At 46.7% G+C, this 16,993-nt stretch overlaps 1 protein-coding gene across 2 annotated transcripts in view; it reads right to left on the reverse strand.

The window, feature by feature from the left end:
• Positions 1-16,993, reverse strand: part of SYNPR (synaptoporin) — a 101,483-nt gene that overhangs the window by 27,113 nt on the left and 57,377 nt on the right. The window contains exons 1-2 of one of the 2 annotated variants that reach the window (XM_038149052.1): positions 14,258-14,479; positions 393-517 (exon numbers count right to left, since the gene is read on the reverse strand). In XM_038149052.1, the coding sequence (XP_038004980.1) occupies positions 393-517; positions 14,258-14,281 (149 nt within the window). In that variant the 5' untranslated portion in view covers positions 14,282-14,479. Of the gene's footprint in view, positions 1-392; positions 518-14,257; positions 14,480-16,993 lie in introns of those variants that run through there. The other variant, XM_038149051.1, reaches the window with a different exon arrangement.

Here is a 16,993-nt window from a genome sequence, read left to right on the forward strand (position 1 = left end):
TCCCTTGGAGCAGCTATTTCAGATCCTTGCTACTGCAATAGATGGGAAACCTCTCTCATTTCCAGCTTAAGTTAATAGCTACACTACAGTTCTTCATCTTGGGATGATGTGTTGTTTCATTTTTCCGTGCCTCCCATTTTCCACTCCCCCAGCTTTCCTGGCCTCCACAGGGCTCTGGAATCTGAGAATCAGGAATTCTCCTCTGCTGAGCTCCCATTCCCAGCAGTTCCATGGCCCCAGGTCTAGCCAAACTCATCCCTCCTGCACACCAGAGGAAAATTCTGGAGCCCCAGACGGGTGCTTAACTGCAATGTGCTGTAGGTGAGGGAGCCCCCCGTGCAGCTGGGCCAGCCAGCCGCGAGAGCCGAACCGCGCGCGCCGGCCGGGGTTACCTGAAGGGGTAGGCAAAGGCTATGTCAATGCTGAGGTCACTCTCGGACTTGTTTGCACAGTCCACACTGAGGCGCAGCTCTCCAGAGTACCCGCCGCATGTTGCAAATGCAAAGATTGCAAAAAGCTGTCAAAAACAAACAACATTTTAATTTTATTTCGTTTCAGTGACCGCCACGAGCAGATCCATGCAGTAGCTCTAGCTGCAGCACCAGCCCCCCTCGGGTCAGGTTATCCATCACTCCTTGCATTTAAAGCATTGCCATACATTATTCCTGCACCCTTCCCAAAAGCAAAGAGCCATGACACATGAAGCTCTGTTGCCACACAGACAGACCCATCACCATTTGTCCACGCCAGCCATCTCAGCTCTTCCCTTCTGTCTTGAACCCTATTTGGGATTCACAACCCAAGCAGTTATTTAAATCACCCCACTGACAGGTGAGATTGGACAAGAAGAGAAGGATGGATATTGACTGAACATAATGAGTGATTCTTAACCCAAACAAAACACTGGCAGAAGCGTTTCAAAGGTGCAACCAGAAGCAGCAACAGCAGACCCAGACAGTTCACACAGCTGCCATCGCTTTATGTGGCAAAACACAGACCTGAGCTGCCCCTCCCCCAGTTAATTTATGACTTAGAAAAAACCCACAGTGTTGGTATTAATTACTTTTCCTAAATTACTACCATAATCTAAAGTGGACATAGAGGTGAAATAAACTGACTGCAAAGCAGAAAGGAATTCCTGACTTTGGCTGGAGTCAGGCAAACTGGAAAGGAAGAAAGAGCTCGGGTGGTTCTGACGCAAACCTAGAACACATCTTAGTCTTCCAGGAGAAAAATAATGAAGAAGGGAGTATGTAGGGCAGAGACACATGAGCTTTTATAGCAAGGGTTCAAAGAAAGGAAATGGAAGCAGGCATGTCTTCAAACATCACTGATGTAGGCTTCCTTGGAAGACCCCAAGTAGAAGTGGGGACAGTTTATTTATGCAGTTGTAATTTAAATTAAAGGACAGGTTAGATTTTGTTGATTGCAGCACTATAGCCCTGAAGTACTCCATTAGTTTTAACAGAGTTACTGTGAGATCTGTAGAAGGGGAGATCAGGGAAATGGCAAGCAAATGCCCAATCCCAGCCACAATTAAATCAGCTAAAATCAGCAACCCAGAGCAAACAAAGAGTGTTCACATCTGGGAAAGAAACCACGTTTTTGGACACTGAAAAATAATCCAGCAAGCAGATGTAATGGCAAAATAACAGACTGAAAATATAATAAATAGAAAAACTAGATCTTATTTCTTGCTGCACAAGGCTTTGTAAAACATGCCATTAATCTTAGTTCTCCCAATGTGCAGCATAAACAAAGCCCCAAGTTTCACCAGCCTCCTTGGAATTCAGCTTTGCATGTGCACCTTTTCCCCGGAGAGTGACAGATTATAGGGGTGACACCTGAGCACTGGGGCAGGGAGCCCCTCCCTGGGTGCAGAGTGATGTGCTGAGCAAGATGGAGCACAGGGAGCAACAGGAGAATAAAGCAAGTTTGCACCCTGCCACTCACTTCCAATGTGATCACGGCATATCATATATGGAGGATAGATCTGCAAAGGTATTTAGGTACCTAATGACAAGAAAAGTTAATAAAAATTTTGATTGAATCAATTCTTTTTGCTGTGCTCATTGCAAAAGAAGAAAGCTGAACTTCACTATGAATTGACTTGTTAAATATGTGCCACAAAATAAATGTTTTCACTACAACTTAAATAGTGTTCCTTCATCCTAAATGAGACACTTCCTCTGCACACACGAGAAGTTTCTGCCCTTACATGTATCACAGCACTGAAAATCAGCATTAATCACCTCAGGTCAATTTGTGAAAACAAATATATTAAGAAGGAGACAATCTATTAAGGAGAACAGGAGAGAACACTGACCTGCTTTCTGGCCTAATTAACAGAGTTGCAAATGCAAATGTTTTGCAGGTACATAGGCACAAAGATTAACAGTGATAAATAAGGAGGGAGCTTGAAAGCCTGCAGTGTGAGACCTGCCATAAAGGAAGAGCCATCACCTCTCAGCTAACACTCTCAGCAAGGGGACAAGCAGAGGAAAAAGGTGCAACTGAAATGCATCTCCTTTAATCATGCATTAGAAATCACCCTAAGGGGTGTCATCATGTTTTTTTCACCAAGGGCACAGAGCCATGCCCAAAACCACAGCTCAGGCTATTCCTTCCCAGGAAGTATCTCCTCCAGAATTCCCAGTTTTCCCCCTCCCCTGTGGAGAGCATCCAGCCTCTACTTTAGCCCCACAACCAGCTCTTAATCAGAAGCTTTTCAGCAAACCCCTCCAGGCACAACCAGCAGCTCCCAACCTTACCCAGCACACACTCTGCTCCAAGCATCAGGCAGCACCCACAAGGCAGGTAGGAAAGAAAAAGGACCATGCTGCAGGCTTTTCTACCAAGCTTCAGCAGTGCCTCAGCCAGCTCAAGCCTGGCTCCCTGCTGAGGCTGGATCAGGTGATGGCTGGGATCACCCAGCTGCCAGTAATGCCCAGCCAGTCCCCACAGCTGCATGCTGAGGACACCAAGCACCTTTAGGAAGCATATTTACAGTTTCCATCAAGGGAATGCAGAGTGAGGGCTGTAAATCAATGGTATTTCCCTGGGGTATTGTGGCCAAGCAGCAGCATAACTCTTCTCCTCCTACCTCTGCATTTCCCCTTCCCCCCACCCCAAGTTGTGCTGCTTTATGTTGTCAGAGGAGTGCCCAGAGCAATAAGCCAAGAATTACTAGCTGGTTTTTTGAGCACACAGTAATTCTGCGGCCATTTCAGGAATACTGTAAACACCACTGTATTTTATTAGAGCAGGATTTGTGTAAAAGGCAGTTGTAAACCCCATAATGGGAGCTTTATGGGCCAGACTCAATAAAACCTCCATCTGTGAGATAATTTTATTGAATCGGGCTGCTCTGAAATTGAAAAGTTTATGGAGAAAGGGAAAGTGTTTCCCCATGTTCCTATTTACTCTTTGCCTATAAATCCACACTCAGCACCAGGCCTATCTGCAAGTGTGCACACATCCTGCTTCTCCCCTTGACATGAGATAAATCTCCCCACGCAGTTACCCCTGGTTATCCCATGGCTGCTGCCTGCCAAGGCTCAGGCCTGACAGCCAGTCCTGCAGCAGGAATGGGAGAAACTTGGTGCCACTGAGGCAACAAATCCTTGCTGCCCTGGCGGTGCCAGGCTGCTCCTGCCCACAGGAGTGGGAGCAGGGCAAACCCTGCTTTCTCCTGTGCTCCCATCCCTCCTGCAGCTGCAGCTACTGCCTGGCCATTGTTATACAGTGGGGAAGCTGGTGCCTTCACATGTGCCTGGGCCCTTGCAGGGAAACAGAAAATGCCTGTCCCCAGCCTGGATCAGTGCTCCACATTCCACGTGGGATAACACACCAAGCATCCCCCAAATTCTGTGTGTGCTGTGGAAGCAGTCACCAACCCACCCAGTGAGGCCACAGACCAAAGGGAGGGAGAGCAAGGAGCATTATTTGTGCTTCTCAGCACAGCCTGGAGCAATGCACATCTCACATGTCCAGTCTAGCCTTCTTCCTCATGATCTCAGACGCAAGGCTGCTAAGGCAATGAGTTTCTGTAAAGTGATTAGCACCATTCCCAGATCCTGTTATGACGATATTCCAGCTTTGGCCTGGATTATAGGTATATTTTTGTAAAGAAGTACAATCCCACAATACAAATTAACCAACAGAAATTATATTTATTATGGTACTGTGCAACAATAAACCAGCCTTCCCTGTCAAATCATACAAGCATGTTTTAAAGACCAGTTGGTTCCTTAGCACTTTGAGAAAAAAATAGCAACGTAATACCCAGCAGAGCACAGCACTGCTTCTCACACCAGCACAGGGCAGGGAAAGGTTCATCATATGATTTATGGGACCACCTCCCTTTTTCTGATGCCAGGTTTCAATGCAGTGGCAGTGAATCCTGTAATTCAGCATTCAGGTGCTGTCATTTATCCAGGCTCAAGGCTCGTTCCTTCCTGTCCCAACCCAGCAGCCAGGGACTTGGGGTGGGAGGTGCCCTGAGGGAGCCCAAGTCCCAGCTGTGAATTAAACAGTTGGTAGTGCCTCAGCATGTGACCCTGGACATCACTCATCCCACCGTGGAAGGGAAAAACAGGATGATTTCATATCGCTTCTCCCTGTTTGGCTTTGTGACAATTCCCCTCAATGCCTGCTGAGCAACAGGCTCGCTCTGCACACCAGGGGAAGGCAGAACAGTTCCTGACAAGGCGAGTTGAAAGGCTTATGCGGCGCGTGTTACAGCTGAAACATCCCTGTAGGAAGACAACACTGTCATTTAAAATTGATGAAACTTCCATAAAAAACACTTGCTTTTTGTGGGAGAACATCTGCCCTGTGCAGCAGCCTGTGGCAACTTGCTGGCTGACAGGATGAAGCTATGCTGGGGGTGCACCTCAAAATGATCCTGTTGTAAAAGAGAGGACCTGCTCTGCCTGAGGGCTCCTTGGTGGGTCCTCCAGGAGGGCAAGATCTTAAAAAGAAAGTGTTAGTCTTGCCTGGAGCTGTGGTGGCCAAAAACAGGCTGTGAAGGATGCAGTTCACTACGTGGTTTGGTCTCCAATGCTTTCTCTTGGCACCAAGGAAGGAAAATGGGAATGAACCTGCTGGATGCTTCCCCAGAGAGGTCCCCCCAGTCCCCTACTCCTGCCCTAACACCGGAGAGCTGAGGGGAACTCCTGACACTTTGAAAGAGCAACCTGAAATATTCAAAACACCTGCACTATTATTAGTCACTTTACATGTTCAGTGTGTTTTAAAAGCAGACCTATTTTTCTGGCATCATTTCTGGATCTGAGACCTCCCTTTCTCCTTACCACCATAACAGAGAGACCGCAAAACCTTTGCCAAATGTTCCATTGCCTTACACGTCCCACAGTGGCCAGGAGTGTGTGTGGAGTGAGGAGGGAGCACATTGCTTGGAGGGCTCTGGAGACATCCCCCCGCAGCCGGCATCGCTCACCCAGCAGAGTGCCTCGTTAAACTGAGATTATTTATTTATAGGGCAGAACCAGTAATTGAACATTATTATTAAGGTTGTAAAGGGAAGGTTTGAAGGCACTAAATGACTGTATGGGAAACATTTACTGCGGAACTGATGGCCCAAAATATGTCACCAGTGAAGGATTAGGAAGCACTCTCTCCTCTGGGTCTCTGCCTGTTTCTTTTTTAAAATCTGGCATTTTTCCTGCACAGATCTGAGCTGCAGACTTCCTGGAATCACTTCTCCTACATACAAGCCTTTGTGCACTGGAGATTATCAGATTATTGACTTTGGGATTCCTAATTATATCAACTTGACTGGTTGATGAATTGGAGGTGGATAGCATTGCAGCCAACACAGTTCTGGGGGGGCGGGGGGTGACAACTAGCTGGAGTCATTTTCCTTCAACAACTACACAGGGAGAAAGCTGAAATATATTCTGCTCCTGCTGAGAAACAAACCCTAAAGCCACAGTTCACTGATTGCTGGGATTTAGTGTCCTCACCTTATAAATAAACAGCAGCATTGCTAAGAAAGCTCCTGTGCCTCCTAACCCTAACCCAGCCCTGGTCTGTGTGGAGTGAAAACCCCGGGGATGAGGGAGCAGCTCAAAGTTCAGGCATGAAGAACCACATATGCCACTGTCATCCACCTGGAGGAGACCAATCTGCTCCATGACTTCCCCACAGGTCTGTGGGGGTCCTCATGAGGCCATCTACAGCAGTAAACCTCTGTCTGGCATTTTAGAGCACCTGCAAAGAACAGCTCTTGATGTTACCAGCTGGATGGAAGGACCTGACCCCAGAGCAGGCAGGAACCCCACAGCATCCTCTGTTTGAAGCACAACACTTCATTTAATGCTTAGCTTTTTTTTTTTTAATGAAAAAAACCAAAACCCAACAACTTGATTTGATTCTTAATGGAAAGATTTATGGAAATGAAATTGGGGTATTTTTAGTGAGTAAAGATCATCTTATAATAACTTGGTTATAAAATACTTTAATCCCAAGGAGACAATTTTCTCTCTTTTGCTTTGAAGGAAACCTTTATCTTTTTCATTCATCTTCCATTGATTATTTTAAAAATCCCATTTAGCTCCACCAAATAATGATATGGTAGTCTTTTCTCATTATATTTTAATAGAATAAAGCCCAACTGTATATGAGAGGATTAGATAGCCATTCGTTGGGGTAAAGAACACTGTTCCTCCAGATGGCCCGACAGAATCTGTGTAATGCCTTTCCTATTTATTAAGTTCAAAATGTAATGCAAGCTGTTTCATCCAGTATTTAATGGGTCAGCCACAAAGTTGAAAGCTAATGCTTGGGTTGGCAGCATGCATGGAAGAGTTAACAGGCAGAAAACAGAGGCACATATAGAGCATCTCTTCTTGGACTCAGTGAAAAGCCTTGAAGTACAGAGGTACTCACACAAGTAACCTACACAATCACCTCTAACCCTTAGTCAAAGGTTTGAGGTAACCAAACCTCACTAGGTCCTGAGGGTTTTTAAAATTTATTGTATAAATTGCTTTCAGCACATGGACATTGACACGTTGGTGACGTGTCTTCCATGGAACAAAAGACACCAAGAGGTGCTGCAAACAGCCTTAGGGGTACCTGGGGTAACTACTGGGTTATTTGGGATGTATCACAGACATACCTGCAGCCCTTTCCCCTCTGGCTGTAGAACAGCCTGGAAGTTCTGGCTCTTCCTCTGCAGCCTCCACAGCTTCCCCTTTGTGCCCTTTTCATTTAAGGACACGGGAGCACAAGTTGGACAGATATGTTTGGATTTGTACATATAATCCCTGAATGACTCATGCTGTGACATATGTCACTGCAGCAGAGACGTGCTCCTTTTTGGGCCTGAGAGCTTTTCTGGTCCCAGACTTCCAGCAAAAACAAAAAACAAACAACCATGGCAGTCTCTACCAGGATCCACACTGTGACAGTGCCCAGAGCATTGCAAGTGCCCAGAGTCCTGGACAGCAGCAACTCCCACTCTTTGCCCCCTTCCTCTTGTCTCATGAGCTGCTTTGGCCCCAGCCACATGTGACCACCACAGGCAAAACCATGGAAAGCCTCGGTGAGGTACAAGAGAGCTTTTCTAATAGGTCAAGTCAATTCTCATTTTACTAACAGGCAATGTGCAACAACCCACCAAACACTCAGGTTAATGCATAAATATAACTCTGTTTCTGCTCCCTCCAGAAAACAACAGGTTTTGTGCAGACTTTACAGCCTGATTATATGTGATTTATTGTGTAACAAGTGTAAATATTATAAAATAAAAAAGGTTGGACGACTGCTCATTTCTTCTTTTGCTTGGTGGGTTCAAAAGCATCTGGGCTTAAAATGGCCCATAATGTAATATAAATGCATACAGAGCAGGATCCAAGTTATTACTGAGCAGGATTTACTCCCTCTAATAACCACAGGGATTTACATTATGGCTGAGTGACATGCACACATGGGAAGCACTCTGTGAAGGGAAAGTGCTCCTGAACTTAATGTCTTTAAAGCCTGGCTGGCCAACACAGGCACAGGGACTCAACCACAGCCAAGGCTACACCACATTGCAGCACTGGATGGCAGGGACCACCAACCCAGCTTGCAAAGGCAATGTTGTACTTAGTGTGCACAACATCTGCCCTGGGCTGGGGCTGGGACAGGAACAAGGCACCTCTCCCAGCCAGGGAGCCCAGCCCCATTCCCAGCTCTCCCAGCATCACCACCAGGCATCACTGTCCCTTGGCAACATTCCCTGATGGCTCCTGGAACTGCTGCCTCGCCTAATTTGTGCCTTTGTACTTCCCATTAGCTTCAGCTCCTTTCCCAGCACTACTCCGTGGACCCGGGCTCCTGAGGAGAGTGTTCCTGCTCTGGTGACAGAGCAGAACTGAGAGGCTGGAGCACTCCTCTGACCAGAAAATGCTCTGACAGCTGGGTCCCTGCAGCGTGGCACAGTCAGGGGGCTGCAACCAAACCCTCCCTGGGTCAGCACTGACGGAAAATGATTATTACAGGAAAGGCTCTTGTCCTTCAATCACGCTGTATTATTTATGACCTAATGATTGCCCATTGACTAGCAGGGATTATACATTCCTGAAGATGTTTCTGGGTGAATGAAAGGGCATTAACCTCATTATTATCACGTCCATGCTCATCAGAGGCCATTAGTAGCTCCTCTCAGCTCCTTAGGCTCCAGTGTAACTATCTGGTGTCATCTGCTGCCTGTCACCTGCTGTCCTACATGCCTGCCCTGGCTCTGTCTCCAAACATGGGGCCTATTGCCTCATCTCAAACCAGTTTTGGATGGAAAAATCCACTGGAGCTGGCTTTGACCTCAGCACCCACCTCTGTGCAAAAGGCTGGAATAAGAATTTGCTCCTGGCTAAATATCAGCCCACATGGTAAAAATAATTTATTTTTTAATAATTAAGATGATGGGCTATAAATGAAGGTTTGCTTTGCTGAGCTCTGGGAATTCACAGGGAACATTTTGAGCAAGAAACATTTTTAAAATTAAAACCTCCCTCTCCTCTTCTTTTCTGCCACTCCTCTTATACTCTGTCCCCAGAGATGATATTGCTCTCCTTCCCACACTTAAATCATAAAAAGCAACACCTGAATGCAACATACTTAGGAAATGCTAACAACACTGTCCTTATCTCACTAGCTCTGAAACACTTCATCTGGACAGGTTAAGTTGTCCTGTTCCCCTGCATCCTCCTGTTCCTGTGCTGCTTCACACCTCTTGCCTGTCTTCTTTTTATTCACACCCCTTAATTCGTGTTCCATGAAATCTGTACCTATACCTGCTTCCAAACACAAAAAGTTTTCAAAAATCAGGTTCTTGACTGAATGTTCTCCATTTCCTTCATGGTTCAAAATATTTAATTCTGAGACAACCAGTCATCCTTCCCTTTCTCTCAGCTGCCAGCAGCTGCTGCAAATTTTCTGTGCCACTTCTCAATGTACTTCAAATCCTCCCAGACCCCAGAAAAGAAACAGACACTAGTACAAAACCAATAATGCATCAATATGTTTTCCGCTGTTGCAATCTTTACATCTGCTCTACTGGAGATGAATATCCAGCTTTTTTTAATCTATAGACTCTGGCCTGTGGAATAAAGCCAGGACCACTAAAATAAGGAAGCAGAGAAAACACAAGCAGAATGGAAAAAGCAATTGAACATGCTATAAACTTAGAATCAGGTGAAAGCTAATTATGGCCATGCTCACTGAAAAGATAAGGACACAGTGAGGGAGATAGACTTATTAATTATTTGTGTTATGGTAGCACTTAGAAGCCCCAATCCTTTATCTGGGACTAGCTGTACTATACACTGCGAACACTTAGATGTATCTTGGGTAGTGGTACAGAGTTTAAAGGAAAATGTGCAAATGGTCTCTTCCTTCACCTTCAGCAGCTTCTGGTTTGTTAATGCTTTTAAAGGAACCTGAGCCCACCATCAGACTCATTCTGAGCAGCTCACAGGATGGTCTCATCTGTCAAATAACAAATAATTCAGCATGAAGGCAGCCTGCACTCTGGGCTGAACGGGGCAAACCCCAGGAAACCCCCCAAAGTGGGCACGAGCTGCATTCACTGCCATCCACATCCCCTGCAACGGGGGACAGAACGTTCACTGTTGCCAACAGAGACGTTTCATCCTCATTGACTCTGTGCAACTTTGATTGCTTTTCTAATTAAGATACATTTTATGGTAATCTACCAAGCCCCTTAGACTAAATCACTCACTTAATCTGTTGTTAGTGCCCATATGTTTACAGCTTTCCAGCCTGCTGCAGCATATTTGCTTTGCCACGGCGCCGGGGAGTTTCGGTGACAGATGAGGCACTGCACAGCCCTTCAGGTGGCACAGGGCTCTGCCACCCACCCAGCCTGTGCACGGACAGATGGACAGACAGCCCTGACACACACACAGCACTTTGGAAAAGAGAGAAGAGGGAAGGCACAGCACTGCAGATACCCCATGCTGATCACCTGTCTCTGTCTCTACAGATAAGCTCAGCACATCTTTCTCGTTTTCTTTTCTTTCCTTGCCTTTTTTTTCCCCTCCAAAATAAGAGATGGCACACGACAGGGGAGGACTGCTGAAGAGTTTCACAGTACTGTCACGTCTCTGGCCTCAGAGCTCAGCTACCAAAGAGTTTCACTGCAGGTGCAAGGGCTCTTTGCAACCTTTTGGTCACATCTGCAAACTAAGGACAGGCAGAGCCAGACCCTCCATCTGCACTGGACACTGAAGGAAATAAAGGCTGAGCAAACTCCAGGGTTCCACAGGGGGGTGTGTCCCCAGCCCCAACCTTGCCTGCAGCCCAGACACACCCATGGGCCCTTCCAGCTCCTTCAGGGCTGGCACTGTGCCACCAGAGGCAGAGCGAGGAGCTCTGTGTCCCCTGGGCTCCCCAGCAATCCTGCCTCCTGTGCAGACACGGCTGCAGCGCTGGCAGGCAGCAGCTCCATCTCTCATCTCACAGCAGGCTGCCTGCTCTGGCTCTGGATGAGGGAGCAGGGATGCACTGAACAGAAACCTGGCCCTTCCCTGCTCCCAGTCCATGGCACAGCTCAAATGCCTGCATCCCACAGTGGTACCCCAAGCTCAGGAGGGACCCAGAGACCCCAGCTCTGCTCAGACCAGCTGGGCTGAGTCTCCAGCCCACCATGCACAAATGAGTCAAATTCACAATGTTTGAAATTACTTGTGCTCAGCTTGCTGAGGAAAAGAGGGCCCACAAGCAAAATCAGGAAAAACCAAACTCCAGGTTAGGCTGTCATCAATCATCCTATGTTCATGGAAAAATTCCCTGGGAAAAAATGCTCATGTAATTCTACAGGAACTCTTAATCAAGAGTAACATGAAGAATAAAGTACCACCTGCAATCACCAGCACTGACAGGCAGCTGCCACCCAATATCAATACAAATACCTTTCCCCCTGTACAGTTTCTATTGATCTGAACAGGATCAACAGAGGTGAGGAAAGTACTCATTACATCCAAGGACTTGGCTAAAAAGAGTATCAGACATTCAGAAGGAGCCAGATATTTAAGAAATCAATTTTTTAAAGGGTTTGTGGAATTTCTCTAGGAATTGTTTGAGCTGCTAGAGGAGCAGCCAGAAAGACAGGTCTGAAAGGAAATAAAGCTCCTGTGATCCAAACACCCCTAAAATAATGTTTCAAACCCTGACACACCTCCTAGCAGGGGACAGTGATGTCTCCATCCCACTGGCACAAATCTCACATTTTCAGTCCCAAGGCTTGCAAAGCACCATGCTGTGAACCTGTCCCTGCAGTTGCATCAAGCCTAGTTTGTACATCAGCCTGAAGTCATCTTGCAGAGTGGTATCACACTCCTGGGGAGGTGATGGAGGCTGCTCCAAGGTCTGAGAGCTGAGGGGTGCTTTTGGTACTGGGCTGGGGAGCAGCTGCCCCCAGACCTGCTACCACCAAGTAGCTGGAGATGAAGGATCACCACACATTGCAGCACAAGGATGGGCAAAAGGACAGAGACAAAACCCCATGGACACTGAAGATTTCTGTATGTATGACATGATGAGCAGGGCAAGCTCTCCTGTCCCCCTGAGTTTGTGTCAGCCATACCCTGTAGAGATGCAGGGCTGATGGGATCATTTCTGCTCAGCCAAAAGCTCCTCTGCCAAGAAAAAGTCTTGCAGCAAAATACTTAACCACATTTCCACTTTATGCCTTAAGTCCCTTGGCTGCTGGCAACCTGCCCTCAGGGACAGGGATGAGACTTGCCCCTGCCTGCAGTCCAACCAGCCATTTCAAGCCACTTTTCCTGCTTCAAAGCTATTAGGATGAGATCAACTGCCTTCCTTAATAAACCACAACCTGGCTTCAGGACAGTCTGGCACCCCTGCTATGATGAGTTACATGGCACAGAAAAACCAGGCCTTTAGTTTTGCAGGGTAGGAGCAGGAGCTGTGCTTTTCAGGCCCCTCTCCTCCTGGGTCACCCAAACACGTTCCCTGCTCACCTCAAGGACTGCACTGAGCCAGATACCAGGGCTGAGCAAAGCTAGAAATGCCCAACGCTGTCCTCAGGCAAGCAGGATCATGCTTAGAAAGCGTGTGAGATGTGCACTGCTCAGACACCCACACCCTCCACACCTGAGGAGCTAAAGGACTGCGAAAAAGACAATTATTGTTACGCTCCTTGTTCTCTGACATGGTGGCACATTTCATGCACCACGTTTTCTGTGCCAAGCACCCGCATTCAAGCTATGCAGCCTCTAAATATATGTATGGTCCTTATGAAACAGCAATCACAAAAACACCAGAAAGCCTCTGAACTGAGTGCCTATTAACTACATGTTCAGGAACAAAGCACATGGGCTCGCCTGTGGAGTGCCCTGGCTGCCTGTGGGATGCTGGGCACCAGCATCAGCTCAGCCAGGGCACAGTCCCAGCAGAGCCCACGAGCCACTGCTGGGGAGCACACCACCAAATATTCCCAACAGCTGCTCTTCAAACAGGTGAGAAGGCACATGAACTATTACTTAAAAAAAAAAAAAGAAAAAAAAAAAGGAGGGGGGATGGATAATTAAAGCTGTCCAAAAGCAGCTTAAAATGACTAAGCAGTTATTGCCAATCTGAAATTTCTCTCTGATTTTAGAAGAGTTTAGCTTGGGCTTACACAACATCCTTACCTTCTCCTGTGGGTTTAATAAACTCAGTTACAGCCTTCTAACATCTTATTAAAGTACACTTTATATATCTATTAGCATACTCTGGTATCATGAGAGTAGCAGACTATTCTAGGTTTAATCTGTTGATTTTCTGAGCAGATACATACTCAAACGTTCTCATAGCAGCTCCAACTTGTTCTACAGCTGGAGTTCTTAAAGACTTCTGGAGCACCAAAGCTATTGATTCCCATGGATACGGTTCAAGTATGAGAGAATTAAAGTGTCAATAAATTAATCAGTATAATGCTGCAAACTCAAGTATTAGGTAGTCTGAAAGAATTAAAGCTATACATCTTGTTTTCCTCAGCCTGTTACAGTCCCTGACTTGTGCTGCCTGGGAAGCTCACCAGGAGCTGTGATGGGAAGAGAGAAATAACTGCACCTCGCTGTTATTCACAGGTAACAAGGAGGTCTCCAAGTTAACCAAGAGGGCTGAGGCTGCTGAGCTGTAAAAGCCAAGGCAGGCAGCAGAAAGTCAGAGCAACAGTCTATTGACCTGTACTAATGATGTTACACTCTGAAAAGCAAGCTATTTTCTTAATTAAAGATTTTCTTTATTTCGTTCACGTATTTTGATGAGGAGCATGTTGCTGCCAAGCTGTCATACTTTAGATTGATCTAAGGTAATAGGCAGTCAGATTTCATACTTCAGCTTAATCAATATTAAATAGCTCTTACTGATTTTTTTTTCGATCAAATATTGCAGCATTATTTTGGAGGCATCTTTGATTTAAAATGCCAGAAGGAACACAATAAATAAGAATTCTTTTTCCTTTTAATCATCATTCTTCATGTTTCTGCAGTAAAATGAAGTGCAAAACAAGTTTTCAAAGCAGGCATCCCTCTCTGCAAAGCCAAACACAAACTGAAAATATTTCAACATATCTAAAAATCACAGAACAATTTGGCTCAGCATGAGACTACAAAGAAGCCAAGCCTAAACACAATTTTGTGGGCTTCACAATTCCTGAAATACCCCACTTCTCCCCCAGCCAGTACAGTTACACAAATAAATAGAGATGCATATAACTTACCGGAGCAAAAATCACCATACACATTTACAAAAGGATTTATAATCCAACTTGCGTCTCCTGAAATAAAGCAAGGTTTGTCTCATACTAAAAATAAAGGCTCCCAAAAGCTTCTCACAGGAGAGAGAGAGAGGGAGAGGAGGGAGGGAGCAAGCGAGCATCAGCTCCTTGCCTCGCTTTTTATGAAGCAAATAAGGAGAGCAAGAAAATCAATGCTGAGAGAAAGTGAGATGATATACCAATCAGGCAGCAGCCTCAGACTTGTTTGCAGAGGGATGGCAAAATGCTCATATTATTAGACACTGACTACACACAGCCTGAGTGGAGAAACTGCTTCCCCTCTGCGAGGGGCTGATTGCTTGGTGGTGGTGCAGGTACCACCGTGGTGGGCTGGGAGATGCAGCCCCTTCCCACCCACTGCTAGTGCAGCATTGCTTTGGCCCTCGTGTGTGCTCCACAGAAACGAATCAGCCCACAGTTTTGGGGTAAAGTTGAAAAAAGCTTGGAGATCCTCCAAACTGTCACTGGAGCAGTGCTTCTTCATTGTGGGGTTTGGGAGCTGTTTGGACTCTGTTACATTTTGAGATGCACCTCAGACAGCTGCCCTGCAGCTGCAGCAAGGAGCCCATGCAGAAAGGGGAAAAGACTTCTCAAGTCTCCCATACCTCCATGTGGGCTGAGCTCACCCTGTGCTTGCACAGGACCAGACCTCCAAAGCGTCCTCCTGGAATCTGAGCTTTTGTCCCCTTTTGTGTATCAGAGAAAACCAGTGGGAAATCCATAGGCTGCCCTGCACCAAGAGGGAAAATTCTTGTGCTAGTAATCCACCCAAACAAAACCTTTGCCATGCCACATGTGTGTTGGGAGGAGGAGGATGTATCAGGGCATGAGCTCAGGCACCTGTTTGTGAGCCAGACGCATCAGTGGCAGCCAAACATCACTTCTTTGGGAAGGTGCCACATTTGCTCCCCCCAGCAGCTAAACAGAGACAGACCCCACATCCTGTCACAGCAAACCTCCTCACAAGAGGGGCTTCAGGCCAGTCCCACGTCTCCCTGCTCTGTGCTCAGGACATCAGCATGTGAAGAGCAGGAAGGGATCCATGGATCCCTTTTGGAAAGGTGTCAGCTCTGCACTTACCTGTGCCCCAACACCACTCAGTGTAACCAAGACTAAACCATACTGTGCTGTTTGTTGATCAGTGCTGAGCTGATCACTGTTTATCCTCTTTTCTAGCCACAGAATCAAACATTTACAAATACATGTGACATAAAGCAAATTTCCTTTTTATTAGGAGACAGAAGTTACATGCTGGTATACAGATACACCTGTGAGGTGACAGCAGTTCTCTGCACTGCAAAATTGGAGCACAATTGCTTTTCCCCAGTGGTTTGTGATTTACAGTAAATGCTGGAATTCACAGGGAAAATCCTGAAGACAAAAAAACAAAGGAGGCTGAATTCATCTGATAATAGAGTTTATCTGTGGGGGGCTGGCACTTCTAGCACAATCCAGGCACAGAGGAGGCTCTGACAACCCTTTATGAGCATAGTACTCCAGGCCCCTTTCCCACAAGCAGGAGCTGCACAGCCAGGCTGACAGATGTCACTGCTGTCGATGTGGCCCTGCACTTCCAGCAGACACAGCCTGATGCTGGCGGATGCTGTAATGAGGAGATGCTGTGATGCCCAGAGAGTTCTTCAGGCTGAAGCACTGCTCTGCTGTGTGGTGCATTTTAACTTACACAAAAACGTTCACCAGCTACCTGCACACTGCCTGAGCCCCAGCCACGAAGATTAAACACCACAGTGACTCTGGTCTGCAGAACTGGGCAGCATTTGCCTCCCCCTGCACTGTGAGCAGCCCTTTGATGCCTTACAAATGCAGGCAGGAGCTGCAGGCTGCAGTCACGTTCACCTCCACGTGGTCAAAGGTGACCAAGGACCACACAAAACTTACCACCCACTGCATCAGCACAAAGAGTGATGCTGGCTCTCCCACAGCCCTGGGAGCTTTTCTCCAGCCTGTGGGTGCACATGGGTGGAGGATGGCAGGAGGATACTCAGCTTGCCTCAGCTCCCCAGCTGCTGCAGCTCACTGCTCCTGGCCTTCTTCACTGCATTCAGTTCTCCAGCTGGCACTCAAATGTGCTGTATCTTGTGGTGAGCAGCCTCTTGCTGCAAGGTGTGAGAGTAAGTGAAATGCAAACACCTCTCATTTCCTTTTCCAGTAAGAAAATTTATTTTCCCTTCCCACAGCTAACAACTGCTTATTTAAATTCACTAAAGTCTTCTGAAAACTTCGAAAAACATACATTAAAAGAGTTTTGCTGAGCTGAGAGCTGCCATGTCTCAGCCCTCTAAAATATCTGTGCACCTGTGTGGGATGTAGGGATGCAGCTTTAGCACAATGGGTTGCAGCAGATGAGGACCTGTCCTGGCACACACTTCTTCCAAACAACACTGTAACACAGACTCCACAGGATACAGAAACCAAGGGCTGCTTTTTTTCCCTAACTGGTAACGCACCATGAATGCTGTGGATCAGGTCTAACACTGCTGAAAGTGAACGTGCTGGTGTTTGCTGACAAGGCAAAACACTTGTCAGGCTGCAGCAGACCCTGCAGCACTGCAGCCTGGTCCTTTCTCCAGCTTTATCAGATTCCTTTTCAAAAATTCATCTGAAATACTGGATGGGGCACACAGCATCACCGAGCACAAGAAGAGCTGCTGCCAACAC

This window comes from Motacilla alba, chromosome 12, assembly GCF_015832195.1.
Source record: "Motacilla alba alba isolate MOTALB_02 chromosome 12, Motacilla_alba_V1.0_pri, whole genome shotgun sequence".
In the NCBI taxonomy this organism is placed as follows: domain Eukaryota; kingdom Metazoa; phylum Chordata; class Aves; order Passeriformes; family Motacillidae; genus Motacilla; species Motacilla alba.